The 17,049-nt window shown below is 34.1% G+C and overlaps 1 protein-coding gene across 2 annotated transcripts in view; it reads right to left on the bottom strand.

Annotated features, from left to right (window-relative positions):
* Positions 1-17,049, bottom strand: part of KIFAP3 (kinesin associated protein 3) — a 171,789-nt gene that overhangs the window by 67,137 nt on the left and 87,603 nt on the right. For both annotated transcript variants that reach the window (XM_047783966.1, XM_047783965.1), the window contains exon 11: positions 6,752-6,852. In XM_047783966.1, the coding sequence (XP_047639922.1) occupies positions 6,752-6,852 (101 nt within the window). The remainder of the gene's footprint in view (positions 1-6,751; positions 6,853-17,049) is intronic.

The following is a 17,049-nucleotide window of genomic DNA, read 5'->3' as shown; positions in this document are numbered from 1 at the left end:
GGATCAGAGATATATTTAGGAAAGAGAATCAAACTGGGATTTAATAACTGACTAGATGTTGGTTCAGGGAAAGGAAGGGTCAAAGATGACTCCCAGGTTTCTGCCCTGATCAACAACATGGATGGTGGTGTTAACCTTTAGCAAAGGAGGGAAACTAGAGCAGGAGAAAACTTTAGAGGGAGGAGAGTAATTTTGGTTTTGGATATGTTGAGTTTAAGATGCCTAAGTGATAAGTCTAGTGCAGAAAGTAAAAGTTATAAACACAATCCTGAGTTTAGAAGAAATGTTTGAAGGTATAATTTTAGGAATTGTTACTTATGGTTGATAACTATGAAGTTATGATAACTATGAACCTATGATAACTATAATAACTATGAACCTATAAGGCAGAGTCTAATTTAGGCATGGGTATAAAACACAAAAAGAACTGTACTTAATGATAAGAGCAAGAAAGGATGGGTCTGAGAAGCAGCAGACAGAAAAGCATCAAGGAAAAGGTAGGCTACCTATACCATTTAGCAGTAATCTAGATCTGTTATGAGAGATAACTGCTACATAATAAAGGAGAAATGAACAAATCTTATGCTACAGTTTTGAAAAGCTAATCTACTATTTGGTAAGTAGCAAATTAATTCAGTGTATATTATATGAAGATATTTTCCCTTTTTTTAAAGATATTTTTCTTAGTCAAACTGCTAACAACATATGAAAGTCAAATCCTAAAATTTATAACCTAAACATTTAATCTCAGGGCAATACCTTTTTAGATCAACATGCCTCTGTAGACTAGTTAGACTCTATTCTATTTAATCTTGTTATAATAATTCTCTATATTAGTTCCAAATGACTTCTAAGTTTCAAAAAGGATACATGGTCAACACACAAAAATCAATCTTCTTTCTATGTACTAGCAATGAACTGGAAACCAAAAACAAAAATCTACCAAACAATTTCTCTGAAGTACACTTAGATACAATTCTAACAAATATATATATATACTATTTGTTGAGAATTACAAAACACTGTAACTGCCGATTGGTTGGCAATGTATCATGCCTTTTCCCAGAGAGCACAAATGTTGCTGCTAATGGAATTTTTTAATCACTAACACTTAATAATGTTGCAGAATAAAAAATTTCTGTCAAAGATAAAATAATCTTAATTTATTAGATACACATTTAACAGATTTTGCTATCTATTTACTAACTGCCAATTTAAATTACAAATTACTAAAAATGTACGTAATAGTCCTCTCACTAATGTAAATACATAGTATGTTTTCATACTCTAATTAAAAACCTACTATGGATTTCTTCGAAATTTCTGATACAAGATGCTTTTTTAAAATAACAAAAATCTGTTTATTACACCAATGCAATGCTTAACAAGGCAAAATATCGATTGCTATTTACTTGAAATTAACCTTGTGGTATGAAATTTGCCCTTAAAAACGGTGTTATAGGTGATGTATTAAAAACTGAGGGGTTTGTTTTGCTTTCTTTTAAAATTTTCCATATTATTTTCCATATTAAGTCCAATGGTGAAATATTCAGGAGCTAGCTTTTTAAAAAATAATGCATGGTCTGAAATCTTATCCAACCCCATATCCCCAAATCAAGATAAATTAGGACTCAATGTGAATGAAATATATCATGATACAGAATTAGTTTTTCATAATAAGAAAGAGAAACAGTTCGATTTTAATTAAAGCATTCACATTTAAAAATAATAGTTTAGATCAAACTCCATGTGTAACATTGTCTTTAATTTGACTGCTACCCATAACACTTCAAAAGTAAGTGTAACTGCTGACAACTAGGAAATATTAAAACTAGATTTGTTCTGTTTTAACTACATTCATTGTCATCTTTTACTAATTTAACAGGAAGGCACTAAAAGGGCTTTATCCTGTGCAATGAAGAGGCAATAGTGTTCAATCAGACAAGTCCCATATTGAGTATCAGATACCAAAGACCCAGGACTGAAATCACTGTGTCTAGACTCTCTGGCACCTGACTTCACTTATTTACCAGTGACCAGAGGCCAACCCCCACAGCTCTCTGTATTCACATACACCTCTACCGCCCTCGTTCCCCTACTCAAACATCTTTGAATGATTATGGCAGAACTTGCATGCCTCAGGAATCTCTTCTGACTGGCTACTCCCTAATTCTGCTGTTTGAAGTGATGCTCTGGTTTCTGAACTTCAGCAGATAATGGCAGGCAGGAGCAAAGGGGGCTGTCAGAAAGGACGTTTACCAGCATTCAGCTAAAAAGAAGCATGTAGATCAAAGAGGGGCCAAACAGGACAACTGTGGTGGAAAACATGTGGATTACTATGAAGATTCTTGCACACTGTTCTAGGGTAAAATATTAAATAATGCCATGACATCATTACCTAAACATGTACTTTGATTGGCCATTCTATTACCAATAAATACCTTTATAAGCATCTGGATGGCATTTGCACCTATTTAAAGCAAACACGCATCTTAGAGGTTTAAATAACAATGAACTGTTAATGTGTACTTTTAACTATTATTAGAATACAACCATTAACTCCTGGTTACCCCCAAGTATGCTTACCTGAAACAATGTACCCACTGAGACCATTAAGATCATATATAAAGACTTGCCCTGGCCCCTAAATTTTACAGAATAGTGGCATGGTAGAGAAACAAAAAATAGAATATACTGGATAATTAGAGGCAATAAAGTAAAAAAGAAGCAAAGCAACATAATATCAGGAGAGACTATGAGGCATATTGAATTTATAACATCTACTCTGAATGCTAAATAATTTACAAAAGTGAGCTCTAATACAATTATAGGTTTATGTTAGAGTATCTCATAACCTATTTCCACCAAAGTCTAGATCATTAGGAATGAGAAATCAGTTGGAATTATTTTTTCACCCAAGCAATCATGATTATGTACCAGATACAACCTCTTTAGGTTAATCTAATTTATGAAATACTATTTTACAAGCACAATGTTATGACACTGATAATTTAGACTATTAAAATTCTGATAAAGAAATTTTTAAAAATATAGGTTTATCCTATAAAACACATATAAGAAATAGAGTATTTAAATTGGACTCTGGTTCCAAAGTAATAAGAAAGATTTGATATTTTACTAATGGCACCTTATTTTTGTACTGTGTTTCATTTTATAAAGTTCCTTTACATATATATGTTCAAATATAAAGAATGTGACCATACTCTTCATTCTTTATGATCACTGAAATGAACATGAATGGACAATGGAACCACTGATTTCCTATGTTCAAAGTTATTTTAAGCTTCTCATTTGAAAAATTCATTTGTAATACTTGACAATATTTACTAAACAAAAAGTAATATTCATATTTTTTTTTTGTCTTTTTAGGGCTGTACCCACAGCATATGGAAGTTCTCAGGTTAGGAGTTGAATCAGAGCTGTAGCTGCCTGCCTACGGCCACAGCCACAGCAACACCAGATCTGAGCCACATCTGTGAACTTCACCACAGCTCACAGCAATGTCATATCCTTAATCCACTGAGTGAGGCCAGGGGTTGAACCCGTGTCCTCATGGATCCTAGTCATGGATCCTAGTTTCTTTACTGCTGAGCCACAATGGGAACTCCAGCGTGTATAATTTCAAAATGAACAGAGTATTATATTAACTCTAACATATTCCAAGCCTCAGATATGGCTTTAATAAGTAGGTTAATCAGTTGCTGTCACAAATGAATTTAAAGCTTTGCTAGCATTGTAAACATTACTTCAAGTAGCCAACACTTTGAAAGGAATATCTTTTTAATTCCCGAAGGAGGCTTGGAAATTCCAATTTAATCTCAGATTTGCTTTTTATGATTCTTTTATTTTACAATGTAGTTTTTACAATGCACTTTAACAATTGGCACTGGGTGGCAATCAAACCATGTCAACTTTTCCCCAAATATGTCAAAGTTGAACCTTATAAAGTACAAGTCATGGGTTGGATAGCATTTTTGGTACAAATATATTCTAGAGTAGCATCTGGTTTCTCAAAATATGGCCTCATACTAAACAGTTTCAGAATGCATATGATATAAATTGATAATATACCCTCAGGCGTGAGTTTTTAAGAAGAAAACATAATAAACAGAAAACACTGATTACTGAATGAGTTTTGGAAGATTCCATTCATGAAATACAGATCATAAATGTTCTAAAAACCTCACTGCAGAAATGTCTGATGAGAGAAAACTACCTGGCAAGGCAACATGCATAAATATTATCCTTGAAAAGGAATGGGAGAATTTTCTACCAAGTCTTCAATTGCAATAATAATAATGTCTCAAAAGTTACCTAAATAAGCTCATGTTTCTAATTATTTACTTAAAGTTTTACACTGTATGTTTGAGATTATATGAGAAGGGTAACTCCAAATTAAAGATTTAACAACTAAGTTCTCCACATCTTCTTAGTTTACATTTATTTCTCTTTTACGTTATTCTCTTTAAAATCTAATCTGGATAAAAATAGTCAATCCAGGCAAGAATATTATTCTTTTATCATTGCTTTCCATTTCATATCCTGAAGTCAATGAAGTGCTGACACTGAATGGGATTTGAAAAGGAACACCCTTTGAAACTGCAAAGTAAAACCCCTTAGAACATATGGAGTGAGACTGTAGTAAATCACCTGTAATCTCTCTTTGACATGGCTACTCTTTTATTGAAAACGTGTTTGACAAAGAGTTTGGTTACACTTTGCATGGACTATAGTCTGATATGCATTATCTCTATAAGAAGCCTTGCCTTGTGAGATAAAATAGGCTATATAATCTTTGAAGGATGTCTACTTTCTACAGACAAGCATAATTAGTTTATCCCCTGATACAGAAGCCTAAGAAATCATCCTTGAGAGTTTATCAATTTTTTAAATGCATGTTAATAAAGTGTTAAAATTCTGGAATAGCAAATTCAATTTTTAGAACAACAGTTTTATTAATTTGGGATGGACAGAAGGATTAATAAGAATTAACAAAAAGAAAAATTATGTTTTTTGCTATATATTATTTGTCAAAATAATATACACTTAATAACTTATATGAGACTAATAAGGAATTCCCTAGTAGGAGTCTTAAGAGGATTACTTTAATAAGTATGACTATTTACAGTCTTCTAGAGTATCTTTAAAAGTGTTATTTTTACTGTTATTATATGTCCTGCAATTTTGCTTTTTTTTAGTTTAGAAAGCCATTTTATAAAAAATATTAAAAATCAGCCCAACTAGTGTTCCAATTATCAGATAATATTTAAATTAGTAGAGCCCAATTTAATAAAAGATTAATGGCACAATAGTGATTCTATGAATGTAAATTCCCTAAAAGTAAAATCATGTATGTATAGTCTCCATCCTTATAAAATAGGTCATGAAAAACAAAATCACTAAACTCTTTCAAGACAAAGTTAACATATGAAATATATCAGGAAACCGAGTCATAGTAAAAAATCTTGCTTGAGGACAGTGCTACAAAAATAAAAAGAATTTTGATGAAGCATTTTCCCATCAGGGAATACAAAGCATTTAAAGCCATCAACCACAAACAAAATTAAAGAGCAAATGACAAAGTTGAGAGACGTCTGTAATATGACAAAGAGTTACAACAGTTATTATATATACAGATCTTATTTATTAAATCCTAAAATATTAACATGCCAATGGAAAAATTAGCAAGGGACATGGATGATTTATAACATAATACAGATAATATACACATGAAAAAATGTTCAACTTCACCAATATTCACAGAAATGCAAATAAAAAGAAAGAGAGACACTCCATTTTTAAAGAAATGATAGTATCCAGTGTTAAAAGTGAAATGCTAGTTGGAGAAGACGCAAGTCTTCTTAGAAGGTAATTTGACTATACTGTATCAAATATGCTCATATCTTTTGACTTAGTAATTCTACTTTTAGGAATTTAAACTAAAGGAAAAATCAGAGATATGGGAATTCCCACCATGGCATAGCAGAAACAAATCGAACTAGGAACCATGAGGTTGCAGGTTCGATCCCTGGCCTCGCTCAGTGGGTTAAGGATGTGTTGTTGCCGTGAGCTGTGGTCATAGATGTGGCTTGGATCCCACGTTGCTGTGGCATAGGCCAGCAACTGTAGCTCCGATTAGACCCCTAGCCTGGGAACCTCCATATGCTGAAGGTGCGGCCCCCCTAGCCTGGGAACCTCCATATGCTGAAGGTGTGGCCCTAAAAAGAAAAAAAAAAAATCAGAGATATGCATAAGCTTTTACATACTATGATATTTATTTCACATTATTTCATTTGCTTATATATGTCTACTTACAACAGTTTTTATGTGATGAACTAGGAAAAAAACATAAACATACAATTTAACAATGTTTAAATTATGGTACATTTATGCAATAGAATACTACACAACTATAATGAATACTTTTTGAAGTAAAAAGCAAAAAAAAAGCAATATATAACTACATATGACATACAATTCCAATATAATATATTATTTTTTAACTATGTAGAAGAAAATGTACCAACATTTTAAATGGTTATCTCTGGGTTTGTGATAATAGTTTTTTCATTTGTATACTATTCTATACTTTCCAGATTTTACATAACAAATTCATATTACTTTTAAGAGGGAATTTTTAATGAAAAAAGCTACCTGGCAAATCCAGAGAGGAAAGTAAAAAACACACCTTTTTGAATGCTTTTTAAAAAAGAACACTTCACCCACTTACCTGTGGTATACAGTCAGTGTATGCAAACATTGATTTAAAGCGGTCATCCATGCTTATGTGGTAAAGAACACACATTGCTATTTGTTTGTAGTTTTCATTGCCTGGAAATAAGAAATCACGGACGTGGTAAGATTTTGCACTATGCCATGCCTTGCATGGAATGATAACAAAGAAAATTTTTTTTTGTATAACACACTCAAATTAATGCTTTAAAACAAATTACTGAATCAAAAAACACTTATATAACCCTAATTTAGAAAATACTTTGAGCTCCCTATTTCAATTCCAAAGTTTGGAGCATACTATCTGTGAAACCATCTCTAAATTCCAAGAGATCATGTATATTGTATAAAGTATACTTCTGAAAAAAATTAACCACAAACTTAAGAATTAATTGTTTTCAGGAGCCCAGATTTAGCTATTGGCTTTCCCATCCTTCCTGTTTTACCAAAATATGTGATTAACACATTTCATTGACAGTGCTTATGTGTAAGAAGTAGTTTTTTAAAAAAGATACTTAATTCCTATGAATCAGAAACTGGAAAAATAAAATAAATGACAAAATCAGATTACTATTTACAGCATTAAAAGAATATACAGCCATAAATTGCTAAAGGGTATAAACTAAGCACAGTCTAAGAACTGTCTCAGAATTTTTGAGGTAAGATTATTTTAATTTTATACACCATGAAACTAAAAAAAGAAAAATTAATGGTATATCATAGACCTGGAAAATAAAATGGGACATACATTATGCAATCTTACATACTTTCAGACAGACAATATTTTAAGGACCTATTTATGATCTTAAAGTCAGTGACAAAACTTGGGCTAGAAAAGTTGTTTAGTTTAAAAGTTTTAGCTAAAAAACGATATTCCATTGGGAATATTTGGAAATTTTGGGGCTCTGAGAAATCCTTGGAGGTATTTGGAGTTAAAAAAAAAAATATATATATATATATATCAGGAGTTCCTGTTGTGGCTCAGTGGGTTAAGAACACGACATATTGTTTGTGAGGAAGCAGGTCCAATCCCTGGCCTTGCTCAGTGGGCTAAGGGTCCGGCTTTGCGGTGAGCTATGGTGTAGGTCACAGATACAGCTCTGATCTGGTGCTGCTATGTGTTTGTGGTGTAGGCCGGAGGCTACAGCTCTGATTTGACCCCTAGTCTGGGAACTTTCATATGCCACAGGTGCAGCCCTAAAAAAAAAAAAAAAAAGCCCAAACCATCTGTCAAATAAATTTTATCATCTCCATCTCAGATGGGGAACGTTAACACAAAGAGAAAAATACGCGCTATGCAGCTTTTTAAGTGTCTGAGTAGGGATTTAAACATAAGTTTCTCCGATTCCAAAATCTTTACCAGAGGTGAAGTCATATATACCAAAGGTATATTACAATCCTCTCATTTTTATATCATAAGTGAAATGGTCTTTCAAGTAAGATATTATTATCAGGTATAAAAGACTGACAAATACTGACATGCAACAGAATAAAACACTTGGTTTTTTTCTGGTCTTTTTTCATCTTTTCTAGGGCCAAACTTTCGGCATATGGAGGTTCCCTAGCTAGGGGTCTAATCAGGATCTGAGACACGTCTGCGACCTACACCACAGCTCACAGCAATGCTGGATCCTTAACCCACTGAGCAAGGCCAGGAATCGAATCCACAACCTCATGGTTCCTAGTTGGATTTGTTAACCACTGAGCCGTGACGGGAACTCCAAAAACACCTTTTTAAAATAGAATTTTTTTTTTTTTAAATCAAGACTTCTGCTTCCTTTAAAAATGTTTGGTTAAATCCTATTTTCTATGGATTTTGACATCAATGAAAAAATGACTTCTTGGGATAAAATAAAAATAATAAAATCCAGTATATGTTTGTCAGATGAATACATTACTAGTAAACATTTTCAGCTTAACTAAAAATCTATGAATTCACTAACATGCAGGAACTACATTTTATGTATGAAATAATTATTTTGATGTTTTATATCTTTTTTCTATGGCATTATAATTAAAAAAAATTTATAGAATAGTAAGTCCAAGTCAAATCATTTTAAGTAAATGTTGGTCTTTTCTAGTATCTGAAAAACTTTACGGCACAATCTATGGAGAAGAGAGAAGCTGAATTAGAGAGACAAGCTCTAAGGATAATGACCACAGACTTAGATAAAAAGTTAAGATATAATAATAAAGGGGAAATCACTATTTAATGATCTTAAGATTAAGACTAGTAAGTCAGAAACACAAGTCAGCTGTAGGAAATACAGTATTCTGTAGAAAATACTAAGTATTCTGAGGTGAGCATTTCATTTGGAGGGAAATGCAATGCAAAAAAATGTGCCAATTTTTACTCCAAAAGAGAGAAAAGTAGAGACTGAGTGTTCTTAACCCCAAGGTTTTGCTCTTGAGATCAGAGCAAAACATTGGGCTTGAGCTCTATCTAAGAAGAGACTCAGAGATTTTAATCACATTTTTACACTGATGAAGGCTTTTGTTTATACTTACTGTGGTATAAAACACACTTGCCATGGGGAAACAAATCTTTGCATAGATTTTTCATGGTATGTAGATTTAAAATGAAAAATTCCAACTTTATTCTCCAGAGAGGAAAGTTTTCCATAGGCTTTTGGTCAGATTATACTCACAGTATTTAACTTTTTTTCTGGGGACTAAGATATTTTAAAATCTTTTTGAATAAGGTCCTATGGAAAACTCATATTCTGAAGACAAGGGTCTCTTTCCCTGCTATTCCAGTTTCTTTCTATATGTTGTTCGGCTGTTGTTCAGCTCCAGTCCCATGTAATTTTTTTTTTTTTTTTTTGCTTTTTAGGTTCGCACCTGTGGCATATGGAGGTTTCTAGGTTAGGGGTCCAATCGGATGTGTAGCTGCTGGCCTATGCCACAGCCACAGCGACACCAGATCCTAGCTGTGTCTGTGACCTACACCACAGCTCACGGCAACGTGGGATCCTTAACCCACTGAGCAAGGATCAAATCTGCATCTTCATGGATACTAGTGGGTTTGTTAACCACTGAGCCGTGACGGGAACTCTCTAGTTCTATGTTATTTTTACAAAATATTACTTGAGGGCATTTTCTCTATCATAATGAATTTACTGAAAATAGAATCCCAAGTTATACAATTTACTAAATAAATGGTAAAAGAAACAGAGAAGTCAATAACCATAAACTTTTTTTTAACACCAAAGTCAGTCATCCAACATATTAAAACTCAATGTGGAATAAGGAATGAAATAGGAGTCTATGTTTGAGGACAGTCTATTGCTAGTGTCAATAAAGGATTCTAAAATGCAATGTTCTAAAGTAGTACATCAATTCATGTAAGGTTAAAGGAAAGAAAGATTCACATTTAAGAGATCTGTACTTCATAAAAAGGGTAACAAGGAAGATCCTTCTAGAGCTAATGATATATAGATATATTATATGTGATTATATATGATATATAGATATATGTATATATACATTATATATAATATATATGGTATATTATATATATAATTAATATAGATATATTATATATTATCTCTGTGTTATTTCCAAAGGATAACACAGGATAAAGGGTATGTGATTGAATAGAAAATCTGGAAAAGAGTCCTAAAATTATAATTTTTAAAAAGTAGGTGAATAATATAGGCAAGGAACATCTCAGGTACAAAATATATTAATTTTTTTTTAAACAGCAAAACTAAATATCTAGTTTTGGAAAGCAGGATGACTCATTCTGCTGTCAGTTCTAATTCTGCCCTTGTGTGCTTTTTCTTTCTCCTTCTCTCCCCATACTTATGGCCAAATGTGAAAGCTCCTTGATGTTCTCCCATACCTTCCCAATTCTTCTTTATCTGTGATCTTCTATTAAAAAATTTTCTGAACATGTCCCCAATTTCCCATAATCTTCACCTAAAATGATTATCATGCCCAAAAGTATGCTAAAACTAAAGGACTAAAGGCAACAGAAGCTCTAGGGAAATAAGGCTATCCCAAAAGATCAGTGTATAGCCAATCTTTTTAATTACAATTCTTTGAGAGAAGGGAAGAGAGAAAGGGTTAAGTGAATAGCGATAGTTGCCACTGAATATTAAGCATCTGTTTTCTCATTTAACCCTTGTAACAGCTGAAGAGGTAGGCATTAACTTTGATTTGTAGATGAGGCAATGACATTAAGGTTATGAATCCTTCAAAAGGAAACACAGTTTTGAATTTGAGATTCAAACCTAGGTCTGACTACAAAGCCTATGTGCATATACTCTCTAAATAGCCTTCCAAGAGGCAACAGAAAGGGTGAAATAAATAATGCCAAATAAACATAAATTATTATCATCATTCCTCAGGGGCACAGTACAAGAAGGAAATGTAGTTGCAAGAGACTCTACGGGTCTGAGGGTTGTGGAAAAAAAGGTGGGGAGATGACAGAAGAGGGGACAGGGGAGATGAAATGTAGAAAAACAATCAGTTATTTATCAGAGGACCTGTGCCCAGAGGCAGTAGGTTCCAATGGATGAGGCATCTTTTTTTATGGAAGGGTTTTTTTTTTTTTTTTTTTTTTTCCCAGCCATGACTCTGGCATACCGAAGTTCCAGGGCCAGGAATCAAACCCACACCACAGCAGACCTGAGTCACAGCAGTAACAACACAGGATCCTTAACCTGCTGAGCCACCAGGGAACTGCGTTAAAATTTTACAGGAACAAATTGCATTATGCCCCAAGCAGTTTAGGGGACTAGATCTATGGTAGTTCTAAAACTCTCTCTCAATGAATTGGGCAAGAGGAGCTATCAAGCAGTATTTGATTTTATGAGAAAAACAAGGTGCAAGAGGCTTAAAAGTTGAGTAGAGTGGTAAATAGAAGCAGTATATAACACTGTGGTTCAAACTCAGGCTCTAGAGGCAGACTGCTTGGGTTCAATTTGTGGCTCTGCCACTTACCAGCACAAATGGCCTTTTGGATGTTATTTAAACTCTCTGTGCTTCAGTTTCTTCATTTGTGAAAGTGGGATAACAACAGTATCTTTCTCAGAGTTGTTACGTGAGGATTATGTCCAAGTAGTACTAAGTCTGACACAATAAACTGATTCAATAGGCATTACTTTTTTTTTTTTTTTAATGGCTGCACCTAAAGCATATAGAAGTTCCCAGGCTAGGGGTTGAATCGGAGCTACAGCTGCTGGCCTATATCACAGTCACAGCAATGTAGGATCCAAGCTGCATCTGCGACCTGGACCACAGCTCATGGCAACACTGGACCCCAACCCACTGTGCGAGGCCAGGGATCGAACCCACATCCTTGTGGACACTAGCAGGATTCTTTTCTGCCACACCACAACAGAAACTCCCAGTAGGCATTCCTGAATATTATGTTGACTATAACATTTTTGTTTTACCAACAAAACACTATTATCACAGTCCCTATGTAGATATAGATATACACTGTCTGTGTTTTTCAAGATTTGACCATAGTTAGAGGTAAAGTCGTTTTAATAAGAGGCAGCCAAGATTTCTCCGAGATGAGCCACACAGGGTTCACAGGTATATTCTGAGCCTATTGCTGAGCCACTTGTCTTTCTCATCTAGTCGCTTTCCTAGAAAGCTCTGCTATACCCAGAGTAAGGGCTTAGGAGAGCCACCTCATATTTCAAGGCTCCACTCAGTGACCTATATCTGATAAGAAACTTTCATCAGACTTTCACTCTTACAGGGTTATAAATCCCTTAATCAGGACAAAATCTGAGAAAAGAAAATAATCAAACTACAGATTATTGTCATCAGTATGTGTTCTTCCACCACCTCTACCACAAACCCATTGTGAACCTCTTTTCCTTCTTCCACGTTTTCTTGTCTGTCACAGAACTTAATTTCCCTCATGGAGTGGGGAATGGTTGTGGAAGTGATGGGCTATAAGAAGATGAAAGGAAACAGAGCAAGAAGTCTGAGGACACAGGAACAAACCTCACAGTTAGCTAGCTATATTACTTCATTTACCTTTAAGTAGCATGTCCCAGGCAAATAAAATCTAAAGGTGTTTCCTCACTTGTTTGGGCTGTGCACACTTGAACAAAAGAAACTGGAATATGATTAGAACTACACCATAGATTTTTTTTTTTCCCTTGAGGCAAGTATGAAAGGAGGTGATGACAGATCTAAGGGAAATATTGCACTCAGAGGTCTATATAACCCAAGTTGCTGAAATGCCTTCTAGATTTTACCTAGGTAAAGGTTCCCTAGAAATCAATTAATTGATTTATAAATATCCATAAAATTGATTTTCCTCTCATTTTGTATTTATTAAGGGAATGAAAAGGATATAAACTGACCTTGCTCCTTTATTCAGAAAAAGATGTAAATATTTCATAAATGATCTTGTTACCTTGATTATTCTAATTCATATTTTATTATTACAAATCACATATTTCCATTCTCCTCTAAAGAACTGCAATATATAAATGAAGATTACAGTATATAAACCACAGGCATCTTATTCACTGAATTATAAATGATTACACAAGTGATTAATTGCTTGATAAAAACACAACTAAACTTATGGCATCTAGCAGATATATGACGGTTGCAACAAAAGGACAAAGTATTGTAGGAGAAAAGTGACTACTTGGAAGGGGAAGACGTCTGGAAATAACCTGAATTCATCTCTTCAAACAGCTGCACACAGAAAGTAGAGGCTTTCTGGAAGCCAATATTTATTATTACTTAAAGGCTAACTTAAAGATCACATAGCCATTAAAAGAGATTAAATGGTCCAAGTAAAATTAAAGCTTATCCTTTATTAAGAAAGCTAATAGTCTTCTTTATTCATTGGAGGAAAAGATACCCAAGTTCTTAAAAAAATAAATCTCAAAAAAACCCCTTGCATATCCTAAGCAAATTTGGGGCTGGGAGGTATGATTTTCCCATAAGAATACATGATTAAGAACCATAAACTCCAGCTAACCAACTACGATTCCTCCACATTCTACAAATGGCAGACATTTCAAAAAGGCTTCTTTAAGACTTACAGACATCAATTATTCTCTAATGGCATCCCAAGTTAAAACAGTCTGCCAATAGTCAGTATTCTGGCATAATATCAATGGCTCTGTGATTTTTGAGCAGAGCCATGAAAAGACTGAATATTTTGAGAACTAGGTCCTTAATGACTAGAGGTGGATTAGTCAGATCTGTTTGAGTAATAAGGCCAAGGTGAAAAAAAATGGCCTAGTCATTATGATTCCTTTGGTACTTATGGTAATAAACATGAATCATGATGAACTCACTGGCTAGTAAATGCAGAGGTCATAAGTACTTCGATAGGATTTCCACAGGAATTCACCATTAATTAGCTGGATCATTATTTGAAAGTGTTACTAAATTATCTTAGCAGTTGTGCAGCCATTTTCCCCCAAATTGGCCATTCCCAGCTGAGAACAGTTAATGCCTTAACAAACTGGTCATTAACTCCAGCAAACTGATTTTGTGGGAATTACTGCACTTATAAAGTACATTCAAAATTTTTCTTTTTAAAGAAATTGGCAGCTGTAGTTCAGCTGGAGCAGCTAAAGGAGAAAAAAAAGTCAGCTTTCTGGGCTGCTCTCAAAATCGATTTTCTGCCAATTAAAGGGCAAAACACATGCTGATGGGTTTTGAATTTTAAAATGTCTTCAGTTTTTTTTTTTTTTAAATCCCTGAAATGATTAGTAAAAACCCCATTTAGCTACTAATTTTGTAAGACACTTGGGATTTTCCATTCACAGTTCAGTCAAGCAGAAATATGAGTTCTGAAAACCAGAACTCAAAGCCAAATTTCCGCTTCTGCAGTAGACCCAGCCCAACACTTTGTAAAAACAGAGTGAGAACACAAGTTATGGGTCACATTATTAGCCAGATTCTCATTCCCTTCTACACTCCATGTCTTCGTTCAAAGTGAAAAACTCACTTTGAAGTCACAAACAGTCCATGAAAAGATAAGAGAAGTGGGAATATAAGCACTCCTATATTAGAATAGAGCAACGTTAAGGGATAAATTACCCCCAGAAAGTCTATGTGAATAAAACATACTTCAAAAATCACAAATGCCTTTCAGTTTACTGTAGAGATGGTGCCCTTAGTGAAAATGCTACAGGCAAAACCACCACTTGAAGATAACTGCAACAATTACTGAACATACATACAGACTATACTGAAATATACTAAAAATACACTGCAGGTATATTAGATGACCTTTTGTACATTTTCTGTATCATTTTATATTTAACTTACTAGAGCACAGACTGCAGATATACACCCAGTATGATTAGATAGCCTTAATTACCAAATTTGGAGAGATCAAATTTTTTTTTTTTTCAGCTGTTGCGTGCAGAGGCTTGCTGTGGGATCTCAGCTCCAGACCAGGAACTGAACCCAGGCTACAGTGGTGAAAGAACCAAGTCCTGACCACTAAACCACCAGGGAACACCCTGGAGAGACCAATTTTTTTTTTTTTTTTGTCTTTTCTATGGCCGCTTCCCGTAGCATATGGAGGTTCCCCAGGCTAGAGGTCTAATTGGAGCTGTAGCTGCTGGCCTATGCCACAACCACAGCAACGCGGGATCCGAGCCACGTCTGCGACCTTCACCACAGCTCACGGCAACGCCGGATCCTTAACCCACTGAGCAAGGCCAGGGATCAAACCCGCAACCTCATGGTTTTTAGTTGGATTCGTTAACCACTGCACCACTATGGGAGAGACCAATTTTTAAGACTGCAGCTCTACTGGGTAGTCTTCCCTTTTAGAATGGATTTGTTCCAAGTCAAATCTAATAGAGATTTGAAATGAACAGATAAAAGAGTTTTTAACCATGAGTTGAGGTGGGGAAATGAGAGAATTTGTAAACTGCAATGATCAGTATGAAAACAAATGAAACAATAGCTTTGTAATACAGTGGTTCATGGATAAATGATTTTTGTCCAATTATTTAACTTAAAAATTATAAGAAGCTGAAACTGTAAATTTACCATTAAGCTCAATACCTCTAGCACATTAAGACATATTCATTAAGTAAGTACTCTAAAATCTGGCATTTTTGTTATATTTTCACTCTTTTTTAGTATATACAATTGTATATTTTGCCATGTAGTTTATTTTTCAAATATTTTCAGTATGTTTCAACTATTCTATTACCTTGTATATGATATTCTTTTATTATATCCAGAGCATACTACAATTTATTTATAATACACCTACAAATATGCATACCTGCAGTATAAATGATAAGGGCCAAAATAAAGCCCTTAACAACGGCTGCTTTCTAGCCTACAGGTCCACATCACTGATGTGCTTTGGTTGGCTTTTACCATCTAGAAATGGAATCACCTCAGGCAATATTCACACACAGTATTGGAACCAGCTGGTGATAGAAGAATCCTAAGAAAAAAGGCTTCTTGATTTAATTGGGAAAACAGGAGGAAGCATAAATTTTACTGCCATTAATAACTTCAAGCAATCTTGATATGACTCTCCCTCACCCTGACAACCAAACATGTGCTTTTTGTTAAAAGTGTTTGCCACATATGACCTCTATTGTTTGCTCACTTGATCAGGTAAGAAATGTAGGTTTATTTATAGGATAAATGAGGCCTATTAAAATTGAGAAACAGTGTAGTAAGTCTATGAGGACCTGCATACTGAAATTGATGTGTGAAATTCCATAACAGTTTTGTAATGAACAGGCCAAGTGAAGTTACTAAAAAAAAAAATTTAAGTTTCTTAAAGAAACCATCATAAAGGCAACTTAGTTTTTAAAAAATGGAAAATACCTCCACCTAGAAAACATTATGATCATTTGCAAAGAGTTTTTTAAAAAAAGGTAAGAAAAGGTAATTTATCAAGTATCATTCTCTTTACAAAATAAACACAAGCTTTATTTATTTTATGACACTTTAAAATTACAGATAAAATCATATTAATCTATAATGAAAACAGTGAATTTAACATTTTGGGGAATTTCAAAGGTGTTCAGAACTTAATTTTTTCAATGTTTTTTGGAGGATATATGACAGAATGGTCAAAAAAAATAACACTTAATTTTTAAGCGATCAAAGTTTAGAGTCCAACAGTAAATCTACTCTGGTGACCAACAATAAGGGAAATCAGACTTGTCTCAACCGGAAGAAATCAAACATTTATCACTTAACTCCTGACCTGGTCTGACTCCCTACACACTGATAAAATCTTTCTACAGCCTTGGAAAATGCCTTGAAACACAGATTACCTAAAGTAACCTAGATCAAGATGAATCAGGTGCCATT

The sequence above is a fragment of the Phacochoerus africanus genome, chromosome 6 (genome assembly GCF_016906955.1).
Source record: "Phacochoerus africanus isolate WHEZ1 chromosome 6, ROS_Pafr_v1, whole genome shotgun sequence".
NCBI lineage: Eukaryota > Metazoa > Chordata > Mammalia > Artiodactyla > Suidae > Phacochoerus > Phacochoerus africanus.
This window is presented reverse-complemented; position numbering and strand designations above follow the sequence as displayed.